The sequence below is a fragment of the Folsomia candida genome, unplaced genomic scaffold (assembly GCF_002217175.1).
Source record: "Folsomia candida strain VU population unplaced genomic scaffold, ASM221717v1 Fcan01_Sc001, whole genome shotgun sequence".
NCBI lineage: Eukaryota > Metazoa > Arthropoda > Collembola > Entomobryomorpha > Isotomidae > Folsomia > Folsomia candida.
In genome coordinates this window covers 8,902,201-8,924,405 of record NW_019091193.1, presented here as the reverse complement: position 1 = coordinate 8,924,405, position 22,205 = coordinate 8,902,201, and the positions used below count along the sequence as shown (strand labels likewise).

The window sequence follows — 22,205 nt, the reverse complement described above, 5'->3', positions numbered from 1 at the left end:
TGTGGTGACAAGAAATAAATCAAAAGGTTCTTCTGGAATTAGAACGCTACAATGTATGAATTGGAATCATATTGAGGTCATGCCGCTCTAGAGTTGACAGGGTTGATTTATTATTTACGGACAATTGGAGTAGTACAAAAGTAGGCACGATAATATGTGTATAAAAGATACTAATGTTATGCATTTTCTGCAGTTGTTAGACAATCATGCGGAATGGATCCACCGGAATAGACAAAGTGAAAGTTACTTTAAAGACAACGAGCATAATACTTTATAAGGAATGAGGTGGATTAGGTGATTCTTAAACTATGGCTAAACTTGACCACATTTTTATAAGTCAAAGATATTAGAAACAGGCCGAAGAAGCCACCCACCCGAAGGAGAAAGATAATTTAAATTATTAGTACATACAATTCGTCTTTCTATATTTATGTCGTTAGGAGTCAGGCGACTTAGGCTTCTTGTTCATCCTTATCTTTGGCACCATGCTTAAGAATTCTTGTGAATTCTACGTAGTTGAAAGACCCATTCTTTATAGGGGCCTCACGGAACATTTCGTCCACCTAAAAAAGAAACAGGGTTACTTATATTTCAATTTTACAAAACATACATAATTCACCAATTAAATATTTCTGATGTTTTTGGACAACTTATATTGAATAATTAAACAATACAATTAGTATTGATTAGTTACCTCCTCATCCGTAAACCTGTCTCCCATCGTGGTGAGCAATTCTCGCAACTTTTCTTCGTTAACATGCCCCAAATTTTCCTCGTCAAAGCATCCAAATGCGTTTTTTATAACGTCCTCTGGATCTGTACCTTGAAGTCTTTCACCAAACAAGGTCAAGAACATTGTAAAATTGATTGGTCCCGGTGCTTCGTTCATCATTGCCTCGAGATAGTCATCAGTGGGATTCTTTCCTGTTAAATAGAAAAAAGCATGTAAAAAGTGTCCTGTACATTTTCAAAAATAAAACATGAACAATCACATCGTTACTATTAATTTAATACTAACCAAGTGAGGCCAACATGTCATGAAGGTCTTCCTTATCAATGAAACCATCCCTATTCTGGTCTATCATGTTAAATGCTTCTTTAAACTCTTGAATTAAAAAAAGAATATTAAATTGCAGAATTTTCTTACAACGGACGGAAATAACAGAATTTAACAGGATTTGTCTTACCTTGAATTTGAGCTTGGTCAAACATAGCGAAGACATTGGACGTGGCACGCTGGGCACGTTTCTAGGTGTGAAAAAAATTGAATAAGGTATGAATAAGTAAAGTGTACTTGTACTAACAATAATTTCTACAAATTTATATCATTGACATGCGTTTTTATAAAATCATCATATTGGCGAGTTAAGTCTACCTTGGTCACGCCGCGACGACCTGTTTTCCTTGCTGACATTTCTGTAAAATATAATTTTGTAGTCAGTACAATCGTTATTTACAAATGTCAAAAGAATCCTTTACAACATTTAATACTTTCCAAATTCATCTAGAACATGGTCAAAACAAAACTTACTGGCAGATGTTTTTTTGTGTTGCTGGAAGTCAACAGAAAATTTGTAAGGTGTTTTTTCACTCTGGAAATTGTAAACTTTGTGGGTGGGTCGAGTGACTGGACAATTGCTAGAAAAATAACAGATGACAATTACTAACGGATGGGAGTGAGTTGAATGAGTTAACAGGCAGGAAACGGATAAAGAAAGTATTTGTGTGGGGATCGGCTTCGAGCAGGAGCAGCAGGATGATGATCTCACAGATGGCCAACTTTTAGTCGCTGAGGGATTTTCTTATGGTGATACAGTGATAATATCCTCCTTATTCCAAATTACTGAGCTATTTCGTACCTTGTTTTGTACGCTTTCTATATGCAATTTGTGCTCCGAACTTGATGTCAACTTTTTGCAGAACTAGTATATGAGCAGTTAAACATCAAAGAATGTGATATGCTGGCATTGTTGTAAAATTTTTAGTATACTGTTGGAATTCAAAGTTTGGCTTGTGAATAATATGCATATTGTAAAAAATGGGCTGATACATTCCATCCGAGTCTGAATATACTACCAAACATGGTGTGCTTTAGCTATTTATGCAATAATGGCGAGTTGTCTGAATTTGGCTTTCAACTTTCATTTAGCCTTCTACGTACAATGATGACGTACTTACATGTATGTATGAATCTCCATTGTTTATTATATATGCATATCGCAACATATCGGGATATGGACTGAAATTTATTGCAACGGTTTATTTTATCGTTGATGCTGAATTATCGTTTGATTGTAGCAGATATGTTTAACTGAATTAGCAACAAAGTTATAATCATTATTGTTCAATGTGAGACAAAAAATATTTAAGGTAATTAAATGTGCGTGTTTTTATTGCCTTCCGGAGACAGAACTTAAAATGGTTTATATTTTTACCACATTATATGATTGCAATAAGGTAAATACTACTACTTGCCGATGTAAGTAGAAGAACGCAACGAGAACGACTAGAGGTTAGAATAAGGTCACGCATATTATGAACTTTGAGATTACGGAATAATATTCATTCTACAGGTAGCATGACGAATATACAGGATAAAATACACACTTAAATGTCACATGCTCGTGTTCGCTATTAATGTTCAAATGACTATAATGGACGAGTACTCAAAAATTCACTATCGAAGAAAACTATTGAAGCTGTTATGTCATCTCTAAATAAACGAACGCTGTCATCTGGTAGGGTTAACAGTTGGCTTAAACGTTGATGATCAAGCCCATGTTCTGTACCACCAAGTGCGTGTCTAATTAGATGTGTGGCCGAATTGGCATCAATAGGTTTAAGTTTGCTCGCCAAAATTCGAGACGTAAGTGTTCCATGTAAATTTCCGAGCGCTATGGGCCCTTTCTCAGGGAGATTAAAAGGTTTCAGAGCCTCTGAAATTGAAAACAAGTTTAATTTGAGACATTATAAAGACATATTATGAATATGTTTTAACTAGTTAATAAAATGATTTCAGCGAAACCTTTTCCATATGTATGCTCTCCAACAAGGTGAACAGCTTGAGAAGGTGAAAGTAAATCCCAGAGCCCATCGGTTGCCAAAATCATAAATTTATCACTCGCACGAAGCTTGTGGTAGAAAGTATCAGGCTTAGCGGTCAAGTAGGGTGGGGTTAGACTAGAAAGTATAACTGCTTGTTCCCCTAACATTGGTACCAAATAATCCTTGACGTCATTTGCAGTCCACTTGAACCTAGCAAAATAGTTTAAGCAAGTGTTGGTTTAACAATGTTTAGTTCTAAGTTATAATACGACATACATATTTGATTATGTATTTAATGAATGCAGTGTTACTTTTGAGTTACCTAACATCTCCAAAAGCTCTCAATGGAACTAATTGTCCAAATAGTCTATCGTTACGAATAATTGAATCTCTTTCGTTCTCCGGATGCTCGTTGACAAGACGGGTCACTTCTTTGGCATTATCAGCATTATGATCTTCAGTAAGGACATGGGCAACCCATGATTCATTTTCACTATCCCACGAACCTAGCACAATCCTAATAAATATGAAACCATAAATTAATTAGTCATCATCAAAACTATTTAGTTACTACATATCTTTGTGAGTGTAACTTGCCTACAGTCCCCACTACTGCCTACATGCAAATGTTCTTGATCTACATGTGCTATACAGCCAACAGATCCCGAAAGTGCTACTGACAATGTTTTCATATGTAAGCTATCCGGCTTGACTTTTCTAGAAGGATCCAATTTTTCTAATTTTGCTTCCTCTGAAATATTATCGTCCAATGTTACAAAAGATTCACATATTGCATCAGCCATTTTAAATTCTCGTGTCGAATTTGAGTGTAACTTGTGAAGGAATTTGTTGAAACTCTTTGAATAAAGCGTTGATAAATCTTGGACCTAAAATTTAGATTTATATACGATTTGTTTTTTATGTAGTAAGTAATGTTATTACATACCAATTCAAAATTATCGTTGTAAAATTGTAAAAGCGACACATCTTTGGAAGGCAAAGACCCAGGACTAGAAATCTCTTTAAGCATTTCGGCAGGTAACATAGTGGCTATAATTAAAAATGTACATTTTAGAATTGAAGTGAACTGAGACCAGTATTTTCTCACCTGCAATGTAATTCAACAACCGTTTCGCCACGACTTGAGCACAAGATGGGCCACCATGACCATCAAAAACACCAAACAACATTCCTGCATATATCCAATAGCCATGAATATAAAATAGTGTAAAATTTTGATACAATGCTTCATTAGGCTTATGTAGATAAATTGAATTACCAGTCGTATACAGAGCGCGTCCCTCTGCTCTAGCATCTTCGACCGGGTTATTGGACGAAAGTTGATTTGTGTCAAAGGATTTTACGGAATTGTAGTTAACCTCTTCGCTATACTCATTTTCCTGTAGCAAAGCTGTCGCCTAAGCACACCATCATAGACAGAAGAAATATATTATTTTCCAATCATAGAATTATATCCCACAATGCCATTATCTGGTTACCTCAGAGGGGGATATTTTAACATACTGTCTTCTGCTGCCAATTCCAGGAACAAGAAACAACCGAGACAACAGAGGAGCCCAGCTTGTTACAAGCAAGTTACAAGTTGCTTGTACAGGAATCTGGCCATATTTTCGTAAACAAACAGCCATCAATCCACCAACCACGAATAGGACCAGAATTTGCAACTTTCTCCCTTCCACCTTTGCCTATATGGGACAAAGAAAGTAAGAATCAAATTCAAGTTCAAAGTAACAAAGAATAAGATATAAGTTTAACCTAAAGTATGTAAAATTTAAAAAAATTAAAAAACTAATCAAAACGAAAATTAAAGAGAAGTAACTTGCAACTAAGCCAAATGAACCACAGGACTTACAAGTAAAATGGGTGATAACACGTTACGTTAATTATGCCAATAATTGTTATTATTGGATTTCGCCATTTCTTTAATTGATAATTAAATTTTTCCCGAAAACTTGAACATGAAAATGACCAAAGTGGAGTAGTAGGGTGGTGGTTGGCGCCGTGAGTTTGGCAACGGTGAGACACATTGGTCGCCGCTCTCTACTGACTCTAATAACTTGTAATACCTGTTCTGTATGATGTGAGACACGTCCATCTAGATAGTTAGATAACCCTTTATTAAATAAAATGTATAACTGTATTATGTACACTTTATAACTCAAACTGTCGCTAATATTGCAGAACATGATCACAAATATGCCAAACCCTTGAAAATAGTAGAATCGTTCCAAAATTTCACGCCGATAATCCGGATTCAGATTATTTTAAGTCAACTATAAGGTCCAATGCTGCAAAGAAAAGAAAGCTAAGAAAGTAAACAAGACAATTTACTTCATAATCTAAATCTTCAACAAATTTAGGATGCATCATACTGTATATGATTCATACTGTAGTAGCGTTCTACGAAATAACACGGGCTTGATTCACTATTCACCGTCCAAACAGTTTTCTCCTTCCCCGTTGCCTGAGCCGCCTCACCCGCCATCAACTACTCAATTACAAATCTCCACTTTTTCATCAACTTTGACAAATTTCCGTCAATTTTTTAAAATTTTGACAGCTCTCCCAGCCCCATGTCCCACATTTGCAAAGTGCTCAGTAGGGGGTTCCAAGTCCTGCCCAGGGTGACCAATACGTTGTGATTTGTCCGTGGCGGCGACCAAGTTGACCAGGTAAGAAGCTCCTTCGCTCCGTTTTTGTTTGTGATTATTTTGGATGCCTTGTGTGCATTGTTGTCACATTCGCGTCATATGATCTCGAATTGACAAATTATGCATATGATTGAGTGATCTTTAACCTTGGTGTGATCTTTATGTTGCGTTAGGCTTTATTGACACAAATTATGTACTAAATAAATGTTTATATTGTGGTTCTGTGCAGACACACTGCAGCAATTTATTGGATTTGGAATGCCAAAAATGATGATCAACTTTGGAAATAGAGATTAAAGATAAATATGACGGAAATTTGTATAACAATGACACAATTATCACACCTTCGGTTAAGTGAGGGGATGAAGACACTCGTTGAAATAGACTAAATAATTTAGAAAATAAGACAGTCCACATCGCATTTTTTAAACATACCTGTACGAAGAAAGAGAATTGGAAATCTGAAGAAAAATCTATAAGGCTGTACAATTAATTAGGAACTGAACAAGAACAAATTGTATCACATCATCGAATCTTTAAGTCTCAAAGTGGTATTGTACTGAATTTTGGACGGACACGCCACTGATTAGTAAAAATATACAATAAGTGCGTATGTATAGCGATTAATCACAGATCTTGTCCATTCTTGAAAAGAACTCTTGAACCGCCCCCCTTCCATGAACATCTCTACCTGGTCATGATGGATAAGGAGGCCGTACCTGTTGTTAATGAAACTCAAAACAATAATAACCACCATCACAACAACAGTTACTTGGAGGATACCAAGGATGACGATGAAGCGGCGAAATGTTCCTCAAACAATGACATTGTTTCCGACGGAGATACGGAAGTAAACAATATCAACAACAAAGATATTTCTGAAACGGAGCAAACCAATAATGACACCTCACCCTTCCCTCCCTGCAAAATTGCGAGAAGGTCGAAAGACTCCAATCGAAAGTCGGCCTCTTCCCCCAGAATGAAAACTTCCACCCCAAACAGTATGGCCGGAACTCCCGCAGGTTCTTCTTCAGAAAGGGAGCCTAATTCTTCACCAGCATCGATCGATAACCCACCAACAAATGGCTCTATAAATGTAAGTTTTCGGAATGTCACAAGTTTCATCCATTCCTCAAGGCTTATTAAATATTTAAATTTTGTCGCTATTTGGTTCATATGCTTATCACTTAATGTTGCATTTATCTATGTAGAATGACACATTTGGAGATGGAGAAAGAAGCGACAAGACAGAATCTGGCGACAGTCATTCGATTAGCAGCAGCACATTTCAGACGACAAATGGGCCGCATAATCATATGACTCCAACCTTTACCAAAAGAAGCGTAACCCTTCAAATGTTACTCGAAGCTGGAATACTCAAACAAGGTAACAATTCTTAATTTATTTATAATGAAATACCAGAATTGGAATTGCGGCAAACTTTTTAACAAAACTATGTTGATCCTAGGGGAAGGCACAATGAGTTTGGAGTACCATGTAAGTCTCAGTGTTCAAAATATGTTTGTAATATAAACACGACGTTTAATTTGTGGTTACTAATGACAGGGACAAAAATTTATTGGAGATCTTTCGGAAAACGGTCAAATCAGATCCCAAGAAACGTCTCTACAATATTCCTCACCATCTGCATGGGCAATTGCATGCAAGCAGATTATTAATCCTGATAAGATTCTACGCAAATCTGGTTGTGGATGGGCATCTATTAAATATAAAGGTATGCCACAAGGTTATATTTTATCCTTCATGTTCACATGAACTTACTCTAATCTTTTTTTTTAATTCTCTAGGTTTGAAGCTCGACTACTATAAAACTGTCTGGTTCAAACGTCTTCGAGAAGGCGCCATAGACATTAGACACATTTCCAACGGTGCATCGTCTACGTCGGATGATGGGTCCGATGATGAAGATCACTCTGCATTCTGTGTTTTAAAATTTGGCGAACACTTGGACAACAACCCTATCTTGCAATCCGCACAACAACTAGGAGCTAAAGTACAATTTCCTGGATGTTTAACCTGATTAACAAGTTTTTATAAATTTTCACATTATTAATGTTCAATATTCATTCTCATTTAACAGGTAATGATAAGCTGCTCCAGATTTCAAGAAATAGATAGATTGCAACCATTTTATGTAAAAATCACGTCAGAAGTAAGAGTTTAATATGTTTCATTCATGCATTGTGTAAACTTCCCAATAACATTTTTTCTTGTATCTTAAACTATATTTTACAGGCTCTTGCACTGGCAGACTTTCATTGTAACATAACCGGTAAGTCCTTCACGGGCTAATTTGTATTACAATTATTGCAATTTAGCATTTTATCTTGTGATAATCGTTCATTTTTTTCTAATAGGTACAGAATCTCTAGGATATATCTCCGGACGTTGGAATAGCGATGAAAACAGTAAATATCAGATAGTAGACTACTTTTTTTGACTTGTTGATAGATTTTACATTCGTTGGTGTTGCACAGGTTTAAGCATGGAGATAGCTCATCCTTGCAAAGTCCTCATGCCCAACTCATCCTCAATAGACTGCGATATTGAAAGAAACAGGATTGCATTGGAAATTCAACGACTCGGTCATGACGTCGTTGGATGGTAAGTTAAAATTCATTCAGTTTAATCAAATAAATATTCAAATAAATAATAGTATGCCATTAACTTTTTGATTATAGGTATCATAGGTAAGGATATGGTGGCAAGGCCTTTGTTCAATTTAAATAAACACCCAACATGGCCTATGTTGGGTTCTAGTCAAATCGTCATTAGTATTACTACTATTAGTACATAGTTATTGTGTTTCTTTAATTAATTGATACTTGATATTTTATATATTGTACTTTTAGTCACCCTAAGGCTCCTCCTCAACCTTCCAAGGATGATATTTCTCGTCAGTTAGATTATCAAATAGTAATGAAAGGGGCTTCCGAGTCGTCCTACATTCCATGTGTCGGGTTAGTATTCAACTATTTATGAAGCATTTATGAAAAAAATATTCAAACATTGTATTTATATTTATATTTTATTTGTCATGTATCATCTGATTAACAGAGTCATTATTTGTAAGTGTCTGATTTAAATCATCTTAAACCACAATAACTTTCAAATACTTATATTGTTGAACTTCTGTACTGTTGTAGCTCCACTGTGCTACTCAAACCAAGAGGATCTGACAACTTCTCCAGTTCAGTTCTTCTGGGTTATGCCGCCTCCAGAAAACCGTCCATTGGATATAGGAAGACCGATGAATATAGAATATGACACTTACTCTCCTACCAATGTGAACTTGAAACAATTGCTTGAAGAAATGGTACAGTTTATTACTTTTAAAAGTTCACCCGTGATAAATTTGTGTCCATATTTTTGTAAGCTGATTTATTTATCCAACTTTTATTATAGGCATCGCTCATACAGTTTTATAAAGAAAAAAAAGATCTTGTAGATATTAACGATTTAACCAGCGGAAGATATGAAAAGTTACAGGTATGTCTGAATCACATTAATTAAATTGTAAATTATATAATTGTTTTGGAATTTAAATTCACGTGCTTAATTGATTTTGTAGGAGTCTTTCTCTTCTATTATATCCGAAACGAGGATGAATGTCGACTTTTGGGACGAAGTCAAACTGTTATTTAACGCACCAATTTTATCAGTTGCGTGTGCTAGCTCTGCAGGATCCTCAAATGTATCGACATCATCAGTATCATCTACTTCTGCGGCTTTAAATTCAGTATCAACACCAAACTCTGTGGTGTCCAATTCCACACCACCAGTGGCTTCTACGCCAGTTGACGAAACCCCATCGACTGAGCATAATAATCACGACGCTCCACCTTAACGTCTGAAATTCTGCAACTATTAACTCGATAGGCTTTAAATTAAACTGACATCACTTTAGTTACATAATAACTCCGCTCTCGTCTCTGTTGTTGTCACGTTAGAGAAACATAACACAAAGTTGTAGATATGTACACCTTGTTTCAATTGGTCTCATATGAACGATTGCTCGGTCGTCGTTTTTGTAGTAATTTTTCTACGCTCGATCTGAAATGAATGGATGAAAGACTTCCAACAATTGATATTTTCCTGTCGTACAAAGAGTCTCTGTTTAAGATAGACGTCCAATGTTTTGTAAAATATAAATAGGTGTCGTCAAAGTTTTTTTTCTGTTCGTATATACATACGTTATAAACTCAAACGACTTCAAATATAGAATGGCAGTAACTTCAAAATACGCATTGCCGGTTGGGGGATGATTGAAGGAAAAGTTTAAAGTTTTGACGACTTCGTCTCCGTCCCCCCAGCTGGAAATTTTTGTTCTGAAGCTACTGTTATTCTATGTTCGAAATAGTTTGTAATAATAAGTATTTACTAAACAAAATCGCGGCTACATTTATAATAACTGAAATTACGACCCCTCGTATTCGATAAAAACACACTGCTTTTAATATAAAGCTGAACAACTAATTGCCATTGAAAAAATAGTAAGATTTACTCAACAGTATTTATGATAGTATGAAATGATGAACTCTCGGCAGTTACATGGTAGTATGTCTATCAGTAAACATTAATTAATTAATTTTAGGATTGAAACAGAGTGCTATTGGTACTTTTAACCTTGTCAAGGTTCAGCTACCTTGTCAAATGAAAGTTGGCTGGATTTTTTTGTATGTATTTTCACCATGCATTTCATAACTTTTTTAGTTAACCTTTATATAACACAAGCAGCAGGGGATACAACATACAATGTACTTAATTTAACATTACAACTGTAATAATTATGGAGACGGAACTGGTTTTGAAAAGCAGCGATTTTGCATAATATTTAAAATTAGAAATTGTGTTTGTAATATTGTATTTACGCTAACAATTTACACAAAGTACAAGCCAGAAATGTTTTATATACGATATGAAAATGCAGACTATAATTACTCTCTAACTGATCATGCACCATCGGAATTCTAACTTGTTTTTGTTTTGTTTTTGCAATCTCTGCTACTAGTAAATAAGTTATACGATTATACATATATGTATATACAGAAAACATTACCAAATGCATTTAGGGAGTACCTTTTTTGAAGCTTTTCTTGGCATTTAGATAAAATTAGAATAGCATATCCAGTGTCAAAAGCATAATGTATTATTATGTATGTACTCTTTGATACTGACCTATGTTAATTGTACGCAACATAAAATATTAGAAATAATAAATATTGCTAGTATTGTACCAAACTAGTGGAAACCTTTTGTATTGATATTTTTATGTAGACGAATAGACTTATTTTTAGACAGGATGATCTGTGTCTTCTGCAAAGTCCAATTTGATTAAATAAACCCAAAAGTTTAAGGTTAATAATAAATCGCTATTAATTTGGCTGGTTTTATTGTACGAGTTGCATCTAAAAATCCACATTGCATAAAAAAATAGTCCTTTTATTGCATAACTGTATGCAGTGCAAGTGCATAGTATGCACTCCGCTACCCTGAGAAGTCGTTCCAAACATGTTTGGCATCCCGTTGCCCGAGTAACGTCCAACATCAGTCGCATCACTCTTCTCAACTTTTCCGGGTTGTTTTCAGACTATTCAAAATTATTTAGATTCATTTAGGTCAATTAATATTTTTTAAAGTTTAATACTTTTTCGGTACTTGCATTGCATAGAAAACCGTTTACACCACGCCATTGAAATATGACAACGTCATATTCTGAGAATATCCGGGTGAGATACGTATCTCAAGGATGCTCGAAAGCAACATTTTTCAACACTGTAATTTGCATAATTTCTGTGATTCTCCCATATTTACTCTGCTACAGAAGTCAAGGTTAGTAAAAAAAAATGTATATAAAGTCTAGCAGAAACTCTTTGTATCATGGATGGGTTGATTTGAACACGCAGGGTTTTGGATTAAGCTCGAAAGATTTCGAGAACAACCGGAAATTTTGTGGAAGCATGAAATTCTTCTTATTTTGGATGCCAAAGATCAAAATGGAAAATCGGAAAGTCTGATTTGGACCACTTTTCCAGGTAAGTTAAAAAAAGTTACGTAAATCTTAATACTCAACTTTCACCCCGAATTTCCAGGATTAAAGAGCATGTTATTGGGAAATGAGTTGACGCCATTTGTAACTGTGAGAGTGATAATTAATATAAATTATGAAGAATTGTTTTAATTGTATTTCTGTGCTTCAGTCCAGGGAAGCAGATTCAAACTTTGACAATGTCCGAGATTTCTTGGAATTTACAATTACGATACCCATCTCGACCAATATTTCCGTCTATGGCATCGAACTGATACTTCTCTTTGAATACAAGCTTCATGTATGGATGCTAATTTAAATTTATTCTAAATTATATTGCCCCAAAAATATCTAAATTTCATATAAATGTGATTTATTAAACATATTTATTAAACATATAGAGCTATGCAATGATGGAAATGGAATCAATGGTTTTTGTCAGTAAGAAATTTGGCACGGTTGGAAATGCGTACGAGTTTGTAGGTGACATGGGTATGTAAAAATGTCTTTATAAATTGCACACAATAGCCGACAACATTGATTATTACGGGTATTAATTTTAATAAAATTTTGATTTTTGCACGACAAAAGGTCTCGTACAGAAGGAACCCTTATGGAACAGGTACATCGATCATCGATATAATTTCCCTGTGGTGCCAAGAGACAGTTCGAGACTTGAAGATTATATGCTCACCAATATCATGCATGCATATGCACATAGAAATGGTATGCATGTGCATATTTGTACTTAAATTAATACTTTTATCAAATTCAGTGCGTCTCGCATATTTACTTTCTTATACATCAATTTTTTCTAGTAAGCACAGTTCTGAAGAATAATTACGACTTGTGGTTGACGTCTCCTCACATCTCCAGCGAATTTTCCATCAAAGGTAAGCATTGTCATAATTATTGAACTTTCGTAAAATCCTGAGAATAGTAACCGCAGAAAATTGCATGGGTATGTAAATAAATGCGTATGTACATACGTACTTCTACTTTCTAACATACTAAAATAATAGAAAATAAGACCTATGTTCTTCCTGCAAAAATTGAAGAAGGGAAAAACTCGCATTGTCAGATTTAGAATTTCTCTTATATATTCATAATAATTTTCTGCAGTTATTATATAAATATTACCAAGATTTTATGAGAGTATACTAAATTACAATTTTGCAGGGAGGATAAATTATATTCAGGAAACGTACGAGTGTTGGGCTGGATTGTGGGAAACTCTGAAGTGGGCGTGGGTTCAATACTTTGCCGTGTTCATTATCACGTATATGATTCTTAAAAAGTTTCAGGGGACTGTTCACAAGGCTAAAATTTTTGACACTTATTTGGTCGTTCCTTGGGAGAAACGGCTAGGAACACAACCGACGTTTTAATTTATATTGTTTTGGTATCAGATATTTTTTGATTATTACAAATAAATTAGGTTACGCGTGTTTTGTATAGTGATAAGGTGGTGGTATCTGGTTAATTAATACCTTTGTATTTATATTTCTACTTTTGTATATAGTATAAACATGATTAATTCCATTCATAAAGTCTTTTTAAAAATGAACATTAATTCTTCTTGGAGGATAATCAACATCGACTAGAACATAACTGTACTCGTATTTGCCACTTTCATTCTGAAAATTAATAAAAACCAGTCATATGCATTAGTAAGTTCTACGTACCAAAATCTCGTCATACGTACCTTTTTCTTCTCCAAATTTACAGTGGCCTTGCCGAAAGGTCCTTCAATATAAAATTTCATCCTCAGGTATTTAATATTCCCTTGATTAAATTCCACGTGACTAAAAACCCCCAAAAACATTTTTTAATGAAATATTGTAACGCATATTCACATAAAAACACTAACTTACGACACATGACGCCTCCAGCCTCTCCTTGACTCCTCTCCATAACATTTGATCGCTGGTTTAAAAAAAAATCGAGTTAATTGGCATCCAACATCCAACAGTACAGTTATATCATGGACGTGGTATCATGAATTTGTTAATTGCCATATAAAACACATACGTGTGCCTAGGGCGTCTTGCACTTCAGTCGACAATTTGCACAGTTTGAAGGCATGTGTATAAATATTGTTGGGACTGTCACCGGAGAAAAGCTCGCTCAGGACGACGTACAAAAGTCCACCCGTAACCACCAGTCCTGCAACGACGACCAGTCCATATCCTCCAGTTTTTGCATTCTCCTTTACTAAGGAATAAGATGGAAATAAAGAATGTCAAATGTTAGAATAATGAGATAACGCAAACAATAAACCGTTTAAATAACTAAACCATTGCAAATTGGTAAAATAAAACCTTTTTCGCCCAGAGACAGCGTTATTGCGCCGTCCTGCTTGCTTTCTGTTAATGATTTCTCTCTCGACTTTTGTTGAGCTGCGTAATATCTGCAATCTACTCGTTGCAAAATTCTGCTGAAACTATTAATATTATTCGACCCATTAAACGAAAGTGACCTAAAACTGTACAACGTTTGTGTTCTCCAAGCGCTATGAAGAAGAGGAGGTGATCTGAAAACGATTGTGGAAATTGTGTTGTACATTCTTCAAATTTTTGACGAACGAGTGAAACTAAATCACAGAAAGATGCAAAATTCTGTAAAGAAAGTGAGCCGCCGGTAGGAATAGTGAGACGAATTCACAACAAAGTCAATGTGCAAATAACACATGAACGAGTGAAAGTGAGACTGATTGTGAGATGAAGCAGCTGCTCATCATTTTCATAACAAAAGCAACAGTCTTCAACTTCAAACTTTTGTCTCATCATGGCAAGAATAATTATTCAGAATTAATCACAATTATAAAATAAATTATACTAGAGGTGCATTATGCCCATCAGTTTGTTCGGTCGTAGTGTGAATGACTCGAGGTGAGGTGAGATTACATAGTTTATATAGTTTAGAATTAGCGTATTTTGTCATCCCTATTTTCTCCAGTATATAGTCGTCAGTGAATCATCACATTAAATGACTAACCAGTGAAATTAGCTTAATAATCCACCCATCCAAATACTGTCTTACGGCTGCTGGATTTTGAAAGTTTCTAACACTATTAATTCAACGAGTGAGTGAAAGCAGTTGTAATATAGCGGACTGGTACTTTCTCCACCGAACTTTTGTCTTCATTTCGTGAGTTGAAATAGTTGGTAGGATGTGGTGAAAGTAGCGTATATATTTTAATATTCATTACCCATTTCGCTATAAATTATATATTACGCATACATACACGTTGTGCTGGTTGGGCCACGTATTTATAAATTTTCACAGAAGAAAGGCATAATACATGCCTTCCATGGTCAAGTTTGCCTTGCAACAAAGCCAGCAACATTGTGGTTTCATGGGGGAAAGAAATCGATACCTCTGAGACTCGGTTTTTGTTGTTGACATCCGTCCCACTCGGCCTACGCTGACCTTGGTCCTTGGTTGCGTGATCCGAAGCCTTTATTTTTATCGCTCTCTCTCTCTCCTTCCTGTTGCCTCCCTGCCTGGAACAATTCTGCGTCCCTCCCTCCGCCCTCATTTAATATGTGTCGTGCAGAATGAACAAAGTCCAGCAACAGCTGCAGTGATTATTGATACTTGTCGTTCTTTGTGACTTCTTGGGTCACTTCGAAAGCAATTTCCATCCGAGCGAGGTTGGGATATGGACGTGAATATACCCAACAACATGGAGCCTGCTTCAACAATGGAGATGCTACTTTCTCTAATTTCTGGGATTGCCTCTCTTGCTATGATCTTCGGTGGGGTTGTAAGTATTAAATTATTATACTTGGTGAATGAATTAAACAATGGGGCTTTGTATAGTTACTAATAAAAGTCATTGTCTCCGCAGGTGCCATACATTCCGCAGTACGTGAGGAATTATTTTACTGTATTTTCAGATAGAAAGCATGAAAATGATTACCCAATTAATTACTAATTTCAATGATCCTCAGGTACAATGAGATCCGCAGGTCCGGAAATGCGGTGAGGTTCAATTAAAAAAACTAAAATATATTAAGCTGTGCATAGGTCACATAAGTCGAAAGCACAATTAAATTGTTGTATACTTGTATATATGAATTAGTTTAAATTTAACAAATTTAGGAAGGATTTTCTCTTTACGTCTGCCTCGCCCTTCTCAGCGCAAACATTCTCAGAATTCTTTTCTGGTAATTACTTTCATCTTGAATGTTACTGATTACGTATTATGCATATCTTTCTCATTGTCCTTCCTGTCCTATCTCAGGTTCGGGAAGCCATTTGAGTCGCCCCTTCTCATTCAAAGTGTTCTAATGTAAGTGTTTTCTTTGATTAATTTTTATAGAAATTTAAAGCAAATAAATACGAAATTATATTAAGAGTAACCGTTTTGTGGAATACTTTAGGAACATTGCGATGATGTGTATGATCAAACTATGCATTCAGGTGAAATCAATATTTATTGGTTACGCAAAAGATTTGTATACGAATATTTGGACCTAAACGACACCTTAAATAATTTTACTTTCAGGTGAAAGCAAAATCAGACATTATCAAGAAGAAGGATAAAACACTGCGAGGTATATTTTTATTTTTTATAATTACTTTCAAATTAGTCGACTCTTATTTATGTTGCATGCATTGTTAGTTTATTGTTGCATGTTCTAGTTTCCTTGCATGTCTTCTTGATATACACATATGTACTTATGTTGCTTTATACGACTCGTTTAAAATGAAAATTTTTCTCATTACATTTTTCTCATTATGGAACCTGTATTATAAGTATTCGTTGATGCCACATTTGCTATGATTTTCCTGGTTGTCTCGCTTTTCACATGATGTGTTTTCTTTTGCTGATGAAGAACAAATTAAAATGACGAGTTTTTACGTCATAGGATCTGAATCTGAATCTGACGAGAAAGCACTTCTCCCAAGACGTAATTTCTGGGGTAAGGGCAATTTTGGAAGTGTATGATTTTATAGTCATATATTGTGCGGTCAGGTCATATCTCGTGTCCCACTGTAATTATTAATAATAATCCTATCAAAGTATCAAGTACTCCTATCAAACTGTTTCTCGTTCTTTGTTCTCACCTACATCAGGCATGTGCCTATAACTATAATGCGGTACCTACTTGTGTAGGTCATGTCCGTTTATATAAAGAAGGGTAGCATCAAAAATATCTAAGATTGTTTGGTGGATGGTAATGGTATGGTGATGGTGTGTGATGTCATTGTGTAGCGTCCTTATCACTGTGTTACTGTGTTTTTATGTGATCGACATATGTATATAACATTGCTTATTGTTTTTAAATAGACTTTGACAAGGATTATTTTTGGGACTGGACGGACTTCCAATCCTATATCGAGTGCACCCTCTGCTTTAGCATTGCCGGAGGTATGCTGATGTACATGTTTGCCAACAACATTTTGTTTGTGGAGACTGTTGGATTTCTGGCTGTATTTGTGGAAGCATGTCTTGGCGTCCCTCAATTCATGAAGAACTACAAAAATGGATCTACTCGTGGCATGAAGTAAATTCCCCTTAGCTTAATATCGATATTAGTATACGGTTATAATGATTGTTAACCAATTTTTATTTATTTTTAGCTTGACGATGGTAAAAGGAATTACTGTAGTATAAATTATTCATCATAGACTCGTGTGTGAATTTCTAATTATACATGTGCCATTTATTAGGTTCTCATGTGGTTGTGCGGAGATGTATTCAAAACAACCTACTTTGTCCTACGAGCGGCTCCAGTCCAATTTACCATTTGTGGTTGTCTACAGATCGGTGTGTTAAATAAACATAGCTACAGCACAATACATTTTTATAGCTTGACTTACTGAATAATTCTCTTTATTTGATGTAACTTTTTCAGGGGTGGATTTAGCCATTTTGTCGCAAGTGTGGGTGTACAGCAGTGGCTATGGTTCTCCTCCTCCAAGAGTTCATGTTCATTCTTAAGTGAAATATTCTGCATCCAATAACAAATCTCTAAGGCACCCAGATAACAATTCGCTCTGAATTCTCTTATGTTTCGATATTATATTCGCTTTCATATCGATATCGAATTCGCCTCGAATTTCCAACTTTCGAGATAAATTCGAGGAGATATCGAAGGGAAATGTCCGCCGATTCGACAGCGAAAGAGAATCGTAAATCGATTTCGCCGGTAAGTCTCCACGATTTCGTCTTGAATTCGATGAGCATGTAGGAGTTCATAACGATTTCTAAACGAATTCGACGCGACTGCTCCACGAATTTTATGCGACTTCTATGCGAATTCACTGCGAATTAAGTAATAAATCGATACGATTTCTCGTTTATTTCGAAGTTACATAATTCCGTTTATAGTTTATTTTACTTCTTCTAAATATTATGCAATATAAATAACTTTTTATTAAAATAAATATAAGTTGAATAATCAGATGAACCGGGTAGTGAAATTGGCCGCGAAGTCAAGTCACTTCCTATTGAAAATATACTAATGTTATTTTTAAAATCTTTTGCAACAGTTATTAGCGATAGTATAAGTACCTCATACGCTTCCCAACTCTATCTGCGACTTTCTTAAGGGATTTTTGAATTTCCTCGTCAACTGTGCCCTCGTCTGGATAATTTGGAGTCCTAGGGTGAGCTGCTACCGCATCTGAGATTAACATATTTTTTAATGTTTTAGATTGTTGTTTAATTAGATGCTAAAATACCTTTAATGAGTTGTCTTAACCCCTTAACTTTCACTAAAGAGTTCTTTCCCTTTTCTCCGTAAAGACTATACTTAGCTTGCAAATCATCGGTCATCAGCTTCTTGAGAATGCTCTCGACCACGGTAGCCACCTCAGATCCACCAGCAGATTTCAATTTTTCAATCTTGGACTAATTTTGGATACTATGTCTTATATCAAAAGTATCAATTTCACCTTCACTCTCTGAGCTAATTGTTTCAATTGAACTTACTTCACTCGTGTTACTTCCGACTTCAATTTCTTCCAGATCTTCCTCGAACACTTGTTCTGAATAAATGTTTTCCCCTTCGGCCTGGACTAGGTCACTATTTAAATTTTCCTCGAAAATTTCACTTGGTTTTTTTACAAGTCTTCTTTTGTGGCGAGCACTCAACTGAAAAAGTCGTCTCCTTCCCATGAGGAAAGATTTGAATGTGGCAGCTAAAATTACTTTAAAATACAATACCAGCGTGAAAGAGAGAAATCACAGTGAATTCTCTAAGAATTATTTACGAATTCGAGATTCAAGGCGAACAGTTTATAGTCTTCTATTCCTGTAAGAAGAATTCCTATCGAAATCGGGGAGAATTCCTCACTACAATAACAGCGAATTCGTTTAGGAATGCATAGTGAAGTCGTTTCGAATTCGATAGAAGAATTCTCTGAGAATTCGAGTCTAATACCCGATTCCAAGTGGTAACTTTACCACAGAAGGAGGAAGAAGACGTGGTAGAGAGCTATTCCTCCTCTTCTTTTGCTTTTGTATATAATGTCATTCATTACGAATTCTGAAATGAGCGTAATATCGAATTTAAATACGAATAATTACCGAATTCGATGCGAATTCGATACGAGAATAATAACGAAATCTGAGGGAATTCGAGTTCTCAGTTTTTACGCGATATTCTCTGCGAATTCTCTAAGCGAATTCATAGCGACCTGTTATCTGGGCATGCACATAGTGTTGAAATTGTACTAATTCACGCAATTTAATTAGTGATTAATGATAGTGATCCTGCCTGCCATATTGAATCACTCAACTTAAACATATGACATTCCTTTTGGTTCCCTTCCACAACTTGGATAAATATTAAGTAATATTTTAATGATTGACGAGAAAATGACAACGAAACTTAAACATTATCACTTAAATATCTACCTACCTATATACTTTTGCCAAACTTATGGGCTTGTACATTAAATATAATTTATTTTGACTCTACAGCAATGCAATAAAAAATATTAAGTCATTCACCTTCTAAATGTATACACATGTATGCTATCTAGAATTAATGTTACTGATCTAAACTGTATAATCAACATATTACAACTTACTTTACATATTAATAATGAGCTTTACTTGTGTTTTCGGTAAATATCAGTTGTGGTCTGTGATAATAACATTGTATCAAACAGTTACTTAAGTATTAATTACCATGTTTTTTTTTATATGTATAATACATCTGTTAGTCTTATTTTAATTTACTAGTTTATCCAGTCAAGTAATTATTTATGCATGGACTATTTGTTGTTCATTTGACTGATCTCTGCATTGAGCTCACTTAATTGCATGCAGAATTTTACATAGTTACCAAGGATTTTGCACGTACGGCATTTCTGTAATTTATTATATTCCGTGCCTCTTTGACTTTTTAAAGTAAAATAAATGATCAAGTAATTATGCGCAAAATATAGTCAACTTCAAATAATTTAAGTATTAAATTATTTAAAATGACATCTTCTGACATAAATGGCGAGTTTCTAGCTACCTTCTTATCCCAGGTGTTTTTAATTTTTGGTGGTGTGGTAAGTTCCTTAAAATACCAGCATCATGAAAAAATTATTTATTACAATGCATGCAATTCCTTTAGCTACCTTATATCCCCCAATATTTGGACATTGCAAGAGGAGATGCTAGCGGATTTTCAACACTAGTTTGCCTTGTCCTTGTCCTGGCAAATACACTGCGGATAGTTTACTGGTAACGATTTGCAATGATTTGGTTCACATCATTTTTCTCTGGGATGTACATAAAAGAACATAATTTTGTAATTCTAGGTTCGGACATTCTTTTGACGACGCCTTGCTTGTCCAAAGTGTTATAATGTTGCTGACCATGTTTATCATGTTGGACCTGTGTGTCAGAGTGGAACGATTAAGAAGAAGATCTTTATCGCTTCCCATAACGGAAAGAGTTTTCACGGGTATCTACTCTGATTTGACGTTACATAATGCGAAACAAAAATTGACAATTTGCATGAACTACAATGTCATTATGATTTTCTTAAGATTTCAAGTTGGAAGACTTTTGGGCGTGGACAAATCTCGCCTCTTACATTCAAGTGACCATCTTGATTGCCACGATTGCTTCCGCCACAATTTTTATATTTCTCGACAATTCAATCGTCGTAGAAGGTATCGGATATGCTGCACTGCTCACAGAATCATGCCTGGCACTCCCACAGTTTCTCAAAAATCAAAGAAATCGATCCACCCAAGGAATGAAGTACATAGAATTTCATAGATATGTACAATTAAACGATTTTATTCTATTACAATTTTTGCTTCTACTACTTACATAGCGTGCTGATGGTACTCATGTGGGCGCTGGGTATAAGATAATAAATTCATAAAATGACCGGAAAATACTACGAGTAGTCTTATTAAATTCAAAATTTTAAATTTTTAGGTGATGCTTTCAAAGAATTTTTTTATGTGTGGAAAAATCAACCTCTACCGTTTATCCTTTGTGCAAGTATTCAGCTCCTTATGGACTTTCTGATCCTCATCCAAGTCGTGATCTTCCAATGAAGAAAACTTCTGAACGCTAAATATGTATATAAAATCTCTTTTAGGCAAACGAAATTAGTTTAAATATTTGTAAAAATAAAATTCAGGATCTCATAATGTCTGAACTATAATTAATTGATGTGGTGTATATAAGTTATGAATTCCTTATATTTACATAGTATTTCAGCCAACTGAATATTAAATGGAAATATTAAACGTATGCGTGACCAATGCAATAATCTTGAGAGTACTCGGAAGTAATGGTGATTTTCTCAATAACGATGATTCTCTCAATTGAAAATTCTGATTCAGAATTTACTTTCGCATAACCGTGTCCCTACTGTACACGCTCCTTTTTTTATTGCTTATTATGAATAATGTTCATAGTTCATGACTCCCATCATATTTTTTTTTACAAATCTCTAATTTGAAGCCAAAACTTCTAGTCCAAATCTCACTGTAGTCGTATTTAAATACATGCCAAAAACTTGTGCTGTTAGTTAGTGTCTAGTATGTATCACACCGATTGATGCGATGATGACACGTTTTAGCCAATTTCATAGAAGTTTGAAATACTAGGTTTTTCCATCCCACGAACCACTCACTCTAAACTGGTTTGGCATTTTTATTCAACAAAACACTGCCTGTAGCAGGGTCATTATTTCTCGATAATAAAAAACTGCATACACATTTGGGACGACATAATCTCCCTATGGATATTAATTGACGCTACATTATCATTATGTATCACATGCAACAAAAAGAAAACCTTTTTCTAGTTTATAATGGGTATTATGATTTTAATACTTTGCTGAAAAATTCTAGTTTTTTTGCAAAGTATTTAAGTTGGCCAAATTCAATAATATGTATGTATAGCAGATACGATAAAGACCTCTTCAACTTGCTATTAAGATGTTTGTACATATTATATTCAC

General features: G+C 35.0%; 7 protein-coding genes and 1 long non-coding RNA gene across 21 annotated transcripts; 4 read left to right on the top strand and 4 right to left on the bottom strand.

The window, feature by feature from the left end:
• Window positions 1–86: 86 nt before the first annotated feature.
• Window positions 87–2,001, bottom strand: LOC110858569 (myosin regulatory light chain sqh). 2 transcript variants are annotated; one of them, XM_022107397.2, is made up of 7 exons: window positions 1,860–2,001; window positions 1,532–1,638; window positions 1,376–1,416; window positions 1,188–1,248; window positions 1,019–1,105; window positions 695–924; window positions 87–563 (listed from the first exon to the last, which is right to left on the bottom strand). In XM_022107397.2, exons 3-7 carry the CDS (start codon window positions 1,412–1,414, stop codon window positions 453–455), a joined length of 528 nt encoding a protein of 175 aa, XP_021963089.1. In that variant the 5' UTR covers window positions 1,415–1,416; window positions 1,532–1,638; window positions 1,860–2,001; the 3' UTR covers window positions 87–452. The 2 variants fall into 2 exon arrangements, with proteins under 2 accessions (XP_021963089.1, XP_021963081.1); XM_022107389.2 differs by lacking the exon at window positions 1,860–2,001 and having other exon boundaries at window positions 1,532–1,747.
• A 301-nt stretch (window positions 2,002–2,302) lies between these two features.
• Window positions 2,303–5,090, bottom strand: LOC110858558 (pyruvate dehydrogenase [acetyl-transferring]-phosphatase 1, mitochondrial). The gene is made up of 9 exons (XM_022107378.2): window positions 4,919–5,090; window positions 4,545–4,751; window positions 4,325–4,463; window positions 4,154–4,237; window positions 3,992–4,095; window positions 3,643–3,932; window positions 3,368–3,562; window positions 3,026–3,255; window positions 2,303–2,936 (listed from the first exon to the last, which is right to left on the bottom strand). Exons 2-9 carry the CDS (start codon window positions 4,692–4,694, stop codon window positions 2,650–2,652), a joined length of 1,479 nt encoding a protein of 492 aa, XP_021963070.1. The 5' UTR covers window positions 4,695–4,751; window positions 4,919–5,090; the 3' UTR covers window positions 2,303–2,649.
• Window positions 5,091–5,526: 436 nt separating this feature from the next.
• LOC110858533 (MPN domain-containing protein) lies at window positions 5,527–11,122 on the top strand. 2 transcript variants are annotated; one of them, XM_022107367.2, is made up of 16 exons: window positions 5,527–5,738; window positions 6,372–6,813; window positions 6,929–7,103; window positions 7,186–7,214; window positions 7,284–7,452; window positions 7,526–7,731; window positions 7,819–7,890; window positions 7,974–8,010; window positions 8,096–8,146; window positions 8,216–8,342; window positions 8,420–8,428; window positions 8,591–8,698; window positions 8,796–8,806; window positions 8,885–9,054; window positions 9,144–9,227; window positions 9,310–11,122. In XM_022107367.2, the coding sequence occupies exons 2-16, from the start codon at window positions 6,415–6,417 to the stop codon at window positions 9,583–9,585; spliced, it is 1,923 nt and encodes a 640-aa protein (XP_021963059.1). In that variant the 5' UTR covers window positions 5,527–5,738; window positions 6,372–6,414; the 3' UTR covers window positions 9,586–11,122. The 2 variants fall into 2 exon arrangements, with proteins under 2 accessions (XP_021963059.1, XP_021963044.1); XM_022107352.2 differs by having other exon boundaries at window positions 5,947–6,813.
• Window positions 11,123–11,268: 146 nt separating this feature from the next.
• On the top strand, window positions 11,269–13,324 carry LOC110841862 (transmembrane protein 231). Its single transcript, XM_022087564.2, has 8 exons — window positions 11,269–11,570; window positions 11,645–11,773; window positions 11,831–11,877; window positions 11,939–12,067; window positions 12,168–12,258; window positions 12,358–12,492; window positions 12,585–12,659; window positions 12,946–13,324. The coding sequence occupies exons 1-8, from the start codon at window positions 11,438–11,440 to the stop codon at window positions 13,152–13,154; spliced, it is 948 nt and encodes a 315-aa protein (XP_021943256.1). The 5' UTR covers window positions 11,269–11,437; the 3' UTR covers window positions 13,155–13,324.
• LOC110858521 (mitochondrial import inner membrane translocase subunit Tim21) lies at window positions 13,220–14,464 on the bottom strand. Its single transcript, XM_022107341.2, has 5 exons — window positions 14,088–14,464; window positions 13,798–13,980; window positions 13,641–13,692; window positions 13,472–13,571; window positions 13,220–13,403 (listed from the first exon to the last, which is right to left on the bottom strand). The coding sequence occupies exons 1-5, from the start codon at window positions 14,329–14,331 to the stop codon at window positions 13,323–13,325; spliced, it is 660 nt and encodes a 219-aa protein (XP_021963033.1). The 5' UTR covers window positions 14,332–14,464; the 3' UTR covers window positions 13,220–13,322.
• A 57-nt stretch (window positions 14,465–14,521) lies between these two features.
• On the top strand, window positions 14,522–20,174 carry LOC110858491 (solute carrier family 66 member 2). 12 transcript variants are annotated; one of them, XM_035859772.1, is made up of 13 exons: window positions 14,522–15,535; window positions 15,620–15,636; window positions 15,723–15,753; window positions 15,874–15,938; window positions 16,016–16,063; window positions 16,155–16,194; window positions 16,280–16,328; window positions 16,644–16,697; window positions 17,066–17,282; window positions 17,359–17,368; window positions 17,449–17,545; window positions 17,634–17,715; window positions 19,491–20,174. In XM_035859772.1, exons 1-13 carry the CDS (start codon window positions 15,431–15,433, stop codon window positions 19,531–19,533), a joined length of 858 nt encoding a protein of 285 aa, XP_035715665.1. In that variant the 5' UTR covers window positions 14,522–15,430; the 3' UTR covers window positions 19,534–20,174. The 12 variants fall into 12 exon arrangements, with proteins under 12 accessions (XP_035715665.1, XP_035715667.1, XP_021963014.1 ...); XM_035859774.1 differs by having other exon boundaries at window positions 19,443–20,174; XM_022107322.2 differs by having other exon boundaries at window positions 17,634–17,719.
• LOC118438922 lies at window positions 18,090–18,598 on the bottom strand. Its single transcript, XR_004837137.1, has 3 exons — window positions 18,463–18,598; window positions 18,293–18,404; window positions 18,090–18,225 (listed from the first exon to the last, which is right to left on the bottom strand). It is a non-coding gene; the product is annotated as an uncharacterized LOC118438922 (long non-coding RNA).
• Window positions 20,145–21,503, top strand: LOC110858481 (solute carrier family 66 member 2). The gene is made up of 6 exons (XM_022107286.2): window positions 20,145–20,286; window positions 20,352–20,461; window positions 20,539–20,684; window positions 20,770–20,986; window positions 21,063–21,091; window positions 21,170–21,503. The coding sequence occupies exons 1-6, from the start codon at window positions 20,212–20,214 to the stop codon at window positions 21,289–21,291; spliced, it is 699 nt and encodes a 232-aa protein (XP_021962978.2). The 5' UTR covers window positions 20,145–20,211; the 3' UTR covers window positions 21,292–21,503.
• Window positions 21,504–22,205: the final 702 nt, after the last annotated feature.

Coding starts and splice junctions, on each gene's coding strand:
- LOC110858481 (XM_022107286.2), top strand. CDS start 20,212: ATGACATCTTCTGACATAAATGGCGAGTTTCTAGCTACCTTCTTATCC. Junction 20,287..20,351: donor TTTTAATTTTTGGTGGTGTG/GTAAGTTCCTTA, acceptor CAATTCCTTTAG/CTACCTTATATCCCCCAATA. Junction 20,462..20,538: donor ACACTGCGGATAGTTTACTG/GTAACGATTTGC, acceptor TTGTAATTCTAG/GTTCGGACATTCTTTTGACG.
- LOC110841862 (XM_022087564.2), top strand. CDS start 11,438: ATGACAACGTCATATTCTGAGAATATCCGGGTGAGATACGTATCTCAA. Junction 11,571..11,644: donor ACTCTGCTACAGAAGTCAAG/GTTAGTAAAAAA, acceptor TTGAACACGCAG/GGTTTTGGATTAAGCTCGAA. Junction 11,774..11,830: donor GATTTGGACCACTTTTCCAG/GTAAGTTAAAAA, acceptor CCGAATTTCCAG/GATTAAAGAGCATGTTATTG.
- LOC110858533 (XM_022107367.2), top strand. CDS start 6,415: ATGATGGATAAGGAGGCCGTACCTGTTGTTAATGAAACTCAAAACAAT. Junction 7,215..7,283: donor CAATGAGTTTGGAGTACCAT/GTAAGTCTCAGT, acceptor TACTAATGACAG/GGACAAAAATTTATTGGAGA. Junction 8,011..8,095: donor CTTTCATTGTAACATAACCG/GTAAGTCCTTCA, acceptor TTTTTCTAATAG/GTACAGAATCTCTAGGATAT.
- LOC110858569 (XM_022107397.2), bottom strand. CDS start 1,414: ATGTCAGCAAGGAAAACAGGTCGTCGCGGCGTGACCAAG. Junction 1,106..1,187: donor TGACCAAGCTCAAATTCAAG/GTAAGACAAATC, acceptor TTTTAATTCAAG/AGTTTAAAGAAGCATTTAAC. Junction 925..1,018: donor TGACATGTTGGCCTCACTTG/GTTAGTATTAAA, acceptor TCTATTTAACAG/GAAAGAATCCCACTGATGAC.
- LOC110858558 (XM_022107378.2), bottom strand. CDS start 4,694: ATGGCTGTTTGTTTACGAAAATATGGCCAGATTCCTGTACAAGCAACT. Junction 4,464..4,544: donor TTAAAATATCCCCCTCTGAG/GTAACCAGATAA, acceptor TGGTGTGCTTAG/GCGACAGCTTTGCTACAGGA. Junction 3,563..3,642: donor GGCAGTAGTGGGGACTGTAG/GCAAGTTACACT, acceptor CATATTTATTAG/GATTGTGCTAGGTTCGTGGG.
- LOC110858491 (XM_035859772.1), top strand. CDS start 15,431: ATGGACGTGAATATACCCAACAACATGGAGCCTGCTTCAACAATGGAG. Junction 15,754..15,873: donor TCCGCAGGTCCGGAAATGCG/GTGAGGTTCAAT, acceptor TAACAAATTTAG/GAAGGATTTTCTCTTTACGT. Junction 16,698..17,065: donor CCCAAGACGTAATTTCTGGG/GTAAGGGCAATT, acceptor GTTTTTAAATAG/ACTTTGACAAGGATTATTTT.
- LOC110858521 (XM_022107341.2), bottom strand. CDS start 14,331: ATGTACAACACAATTTCCACAATCGTTTTCAGATCACCTCCTCTTCTT. Junction 13,693..13,797: donor GCAAGACGCCCTAGGCACAC/GTATGTGTTTTA, acceptor TTTTTAAACCAG/CGATCAAATGTTATGGAGAG. Junction 13,404..13,471: donor TAAATTTGGAGAAGAAAAAG/GTACGTATGACG, acceptor ATTAATTTTCAG/AATGAAAGTGGCAAATACGA.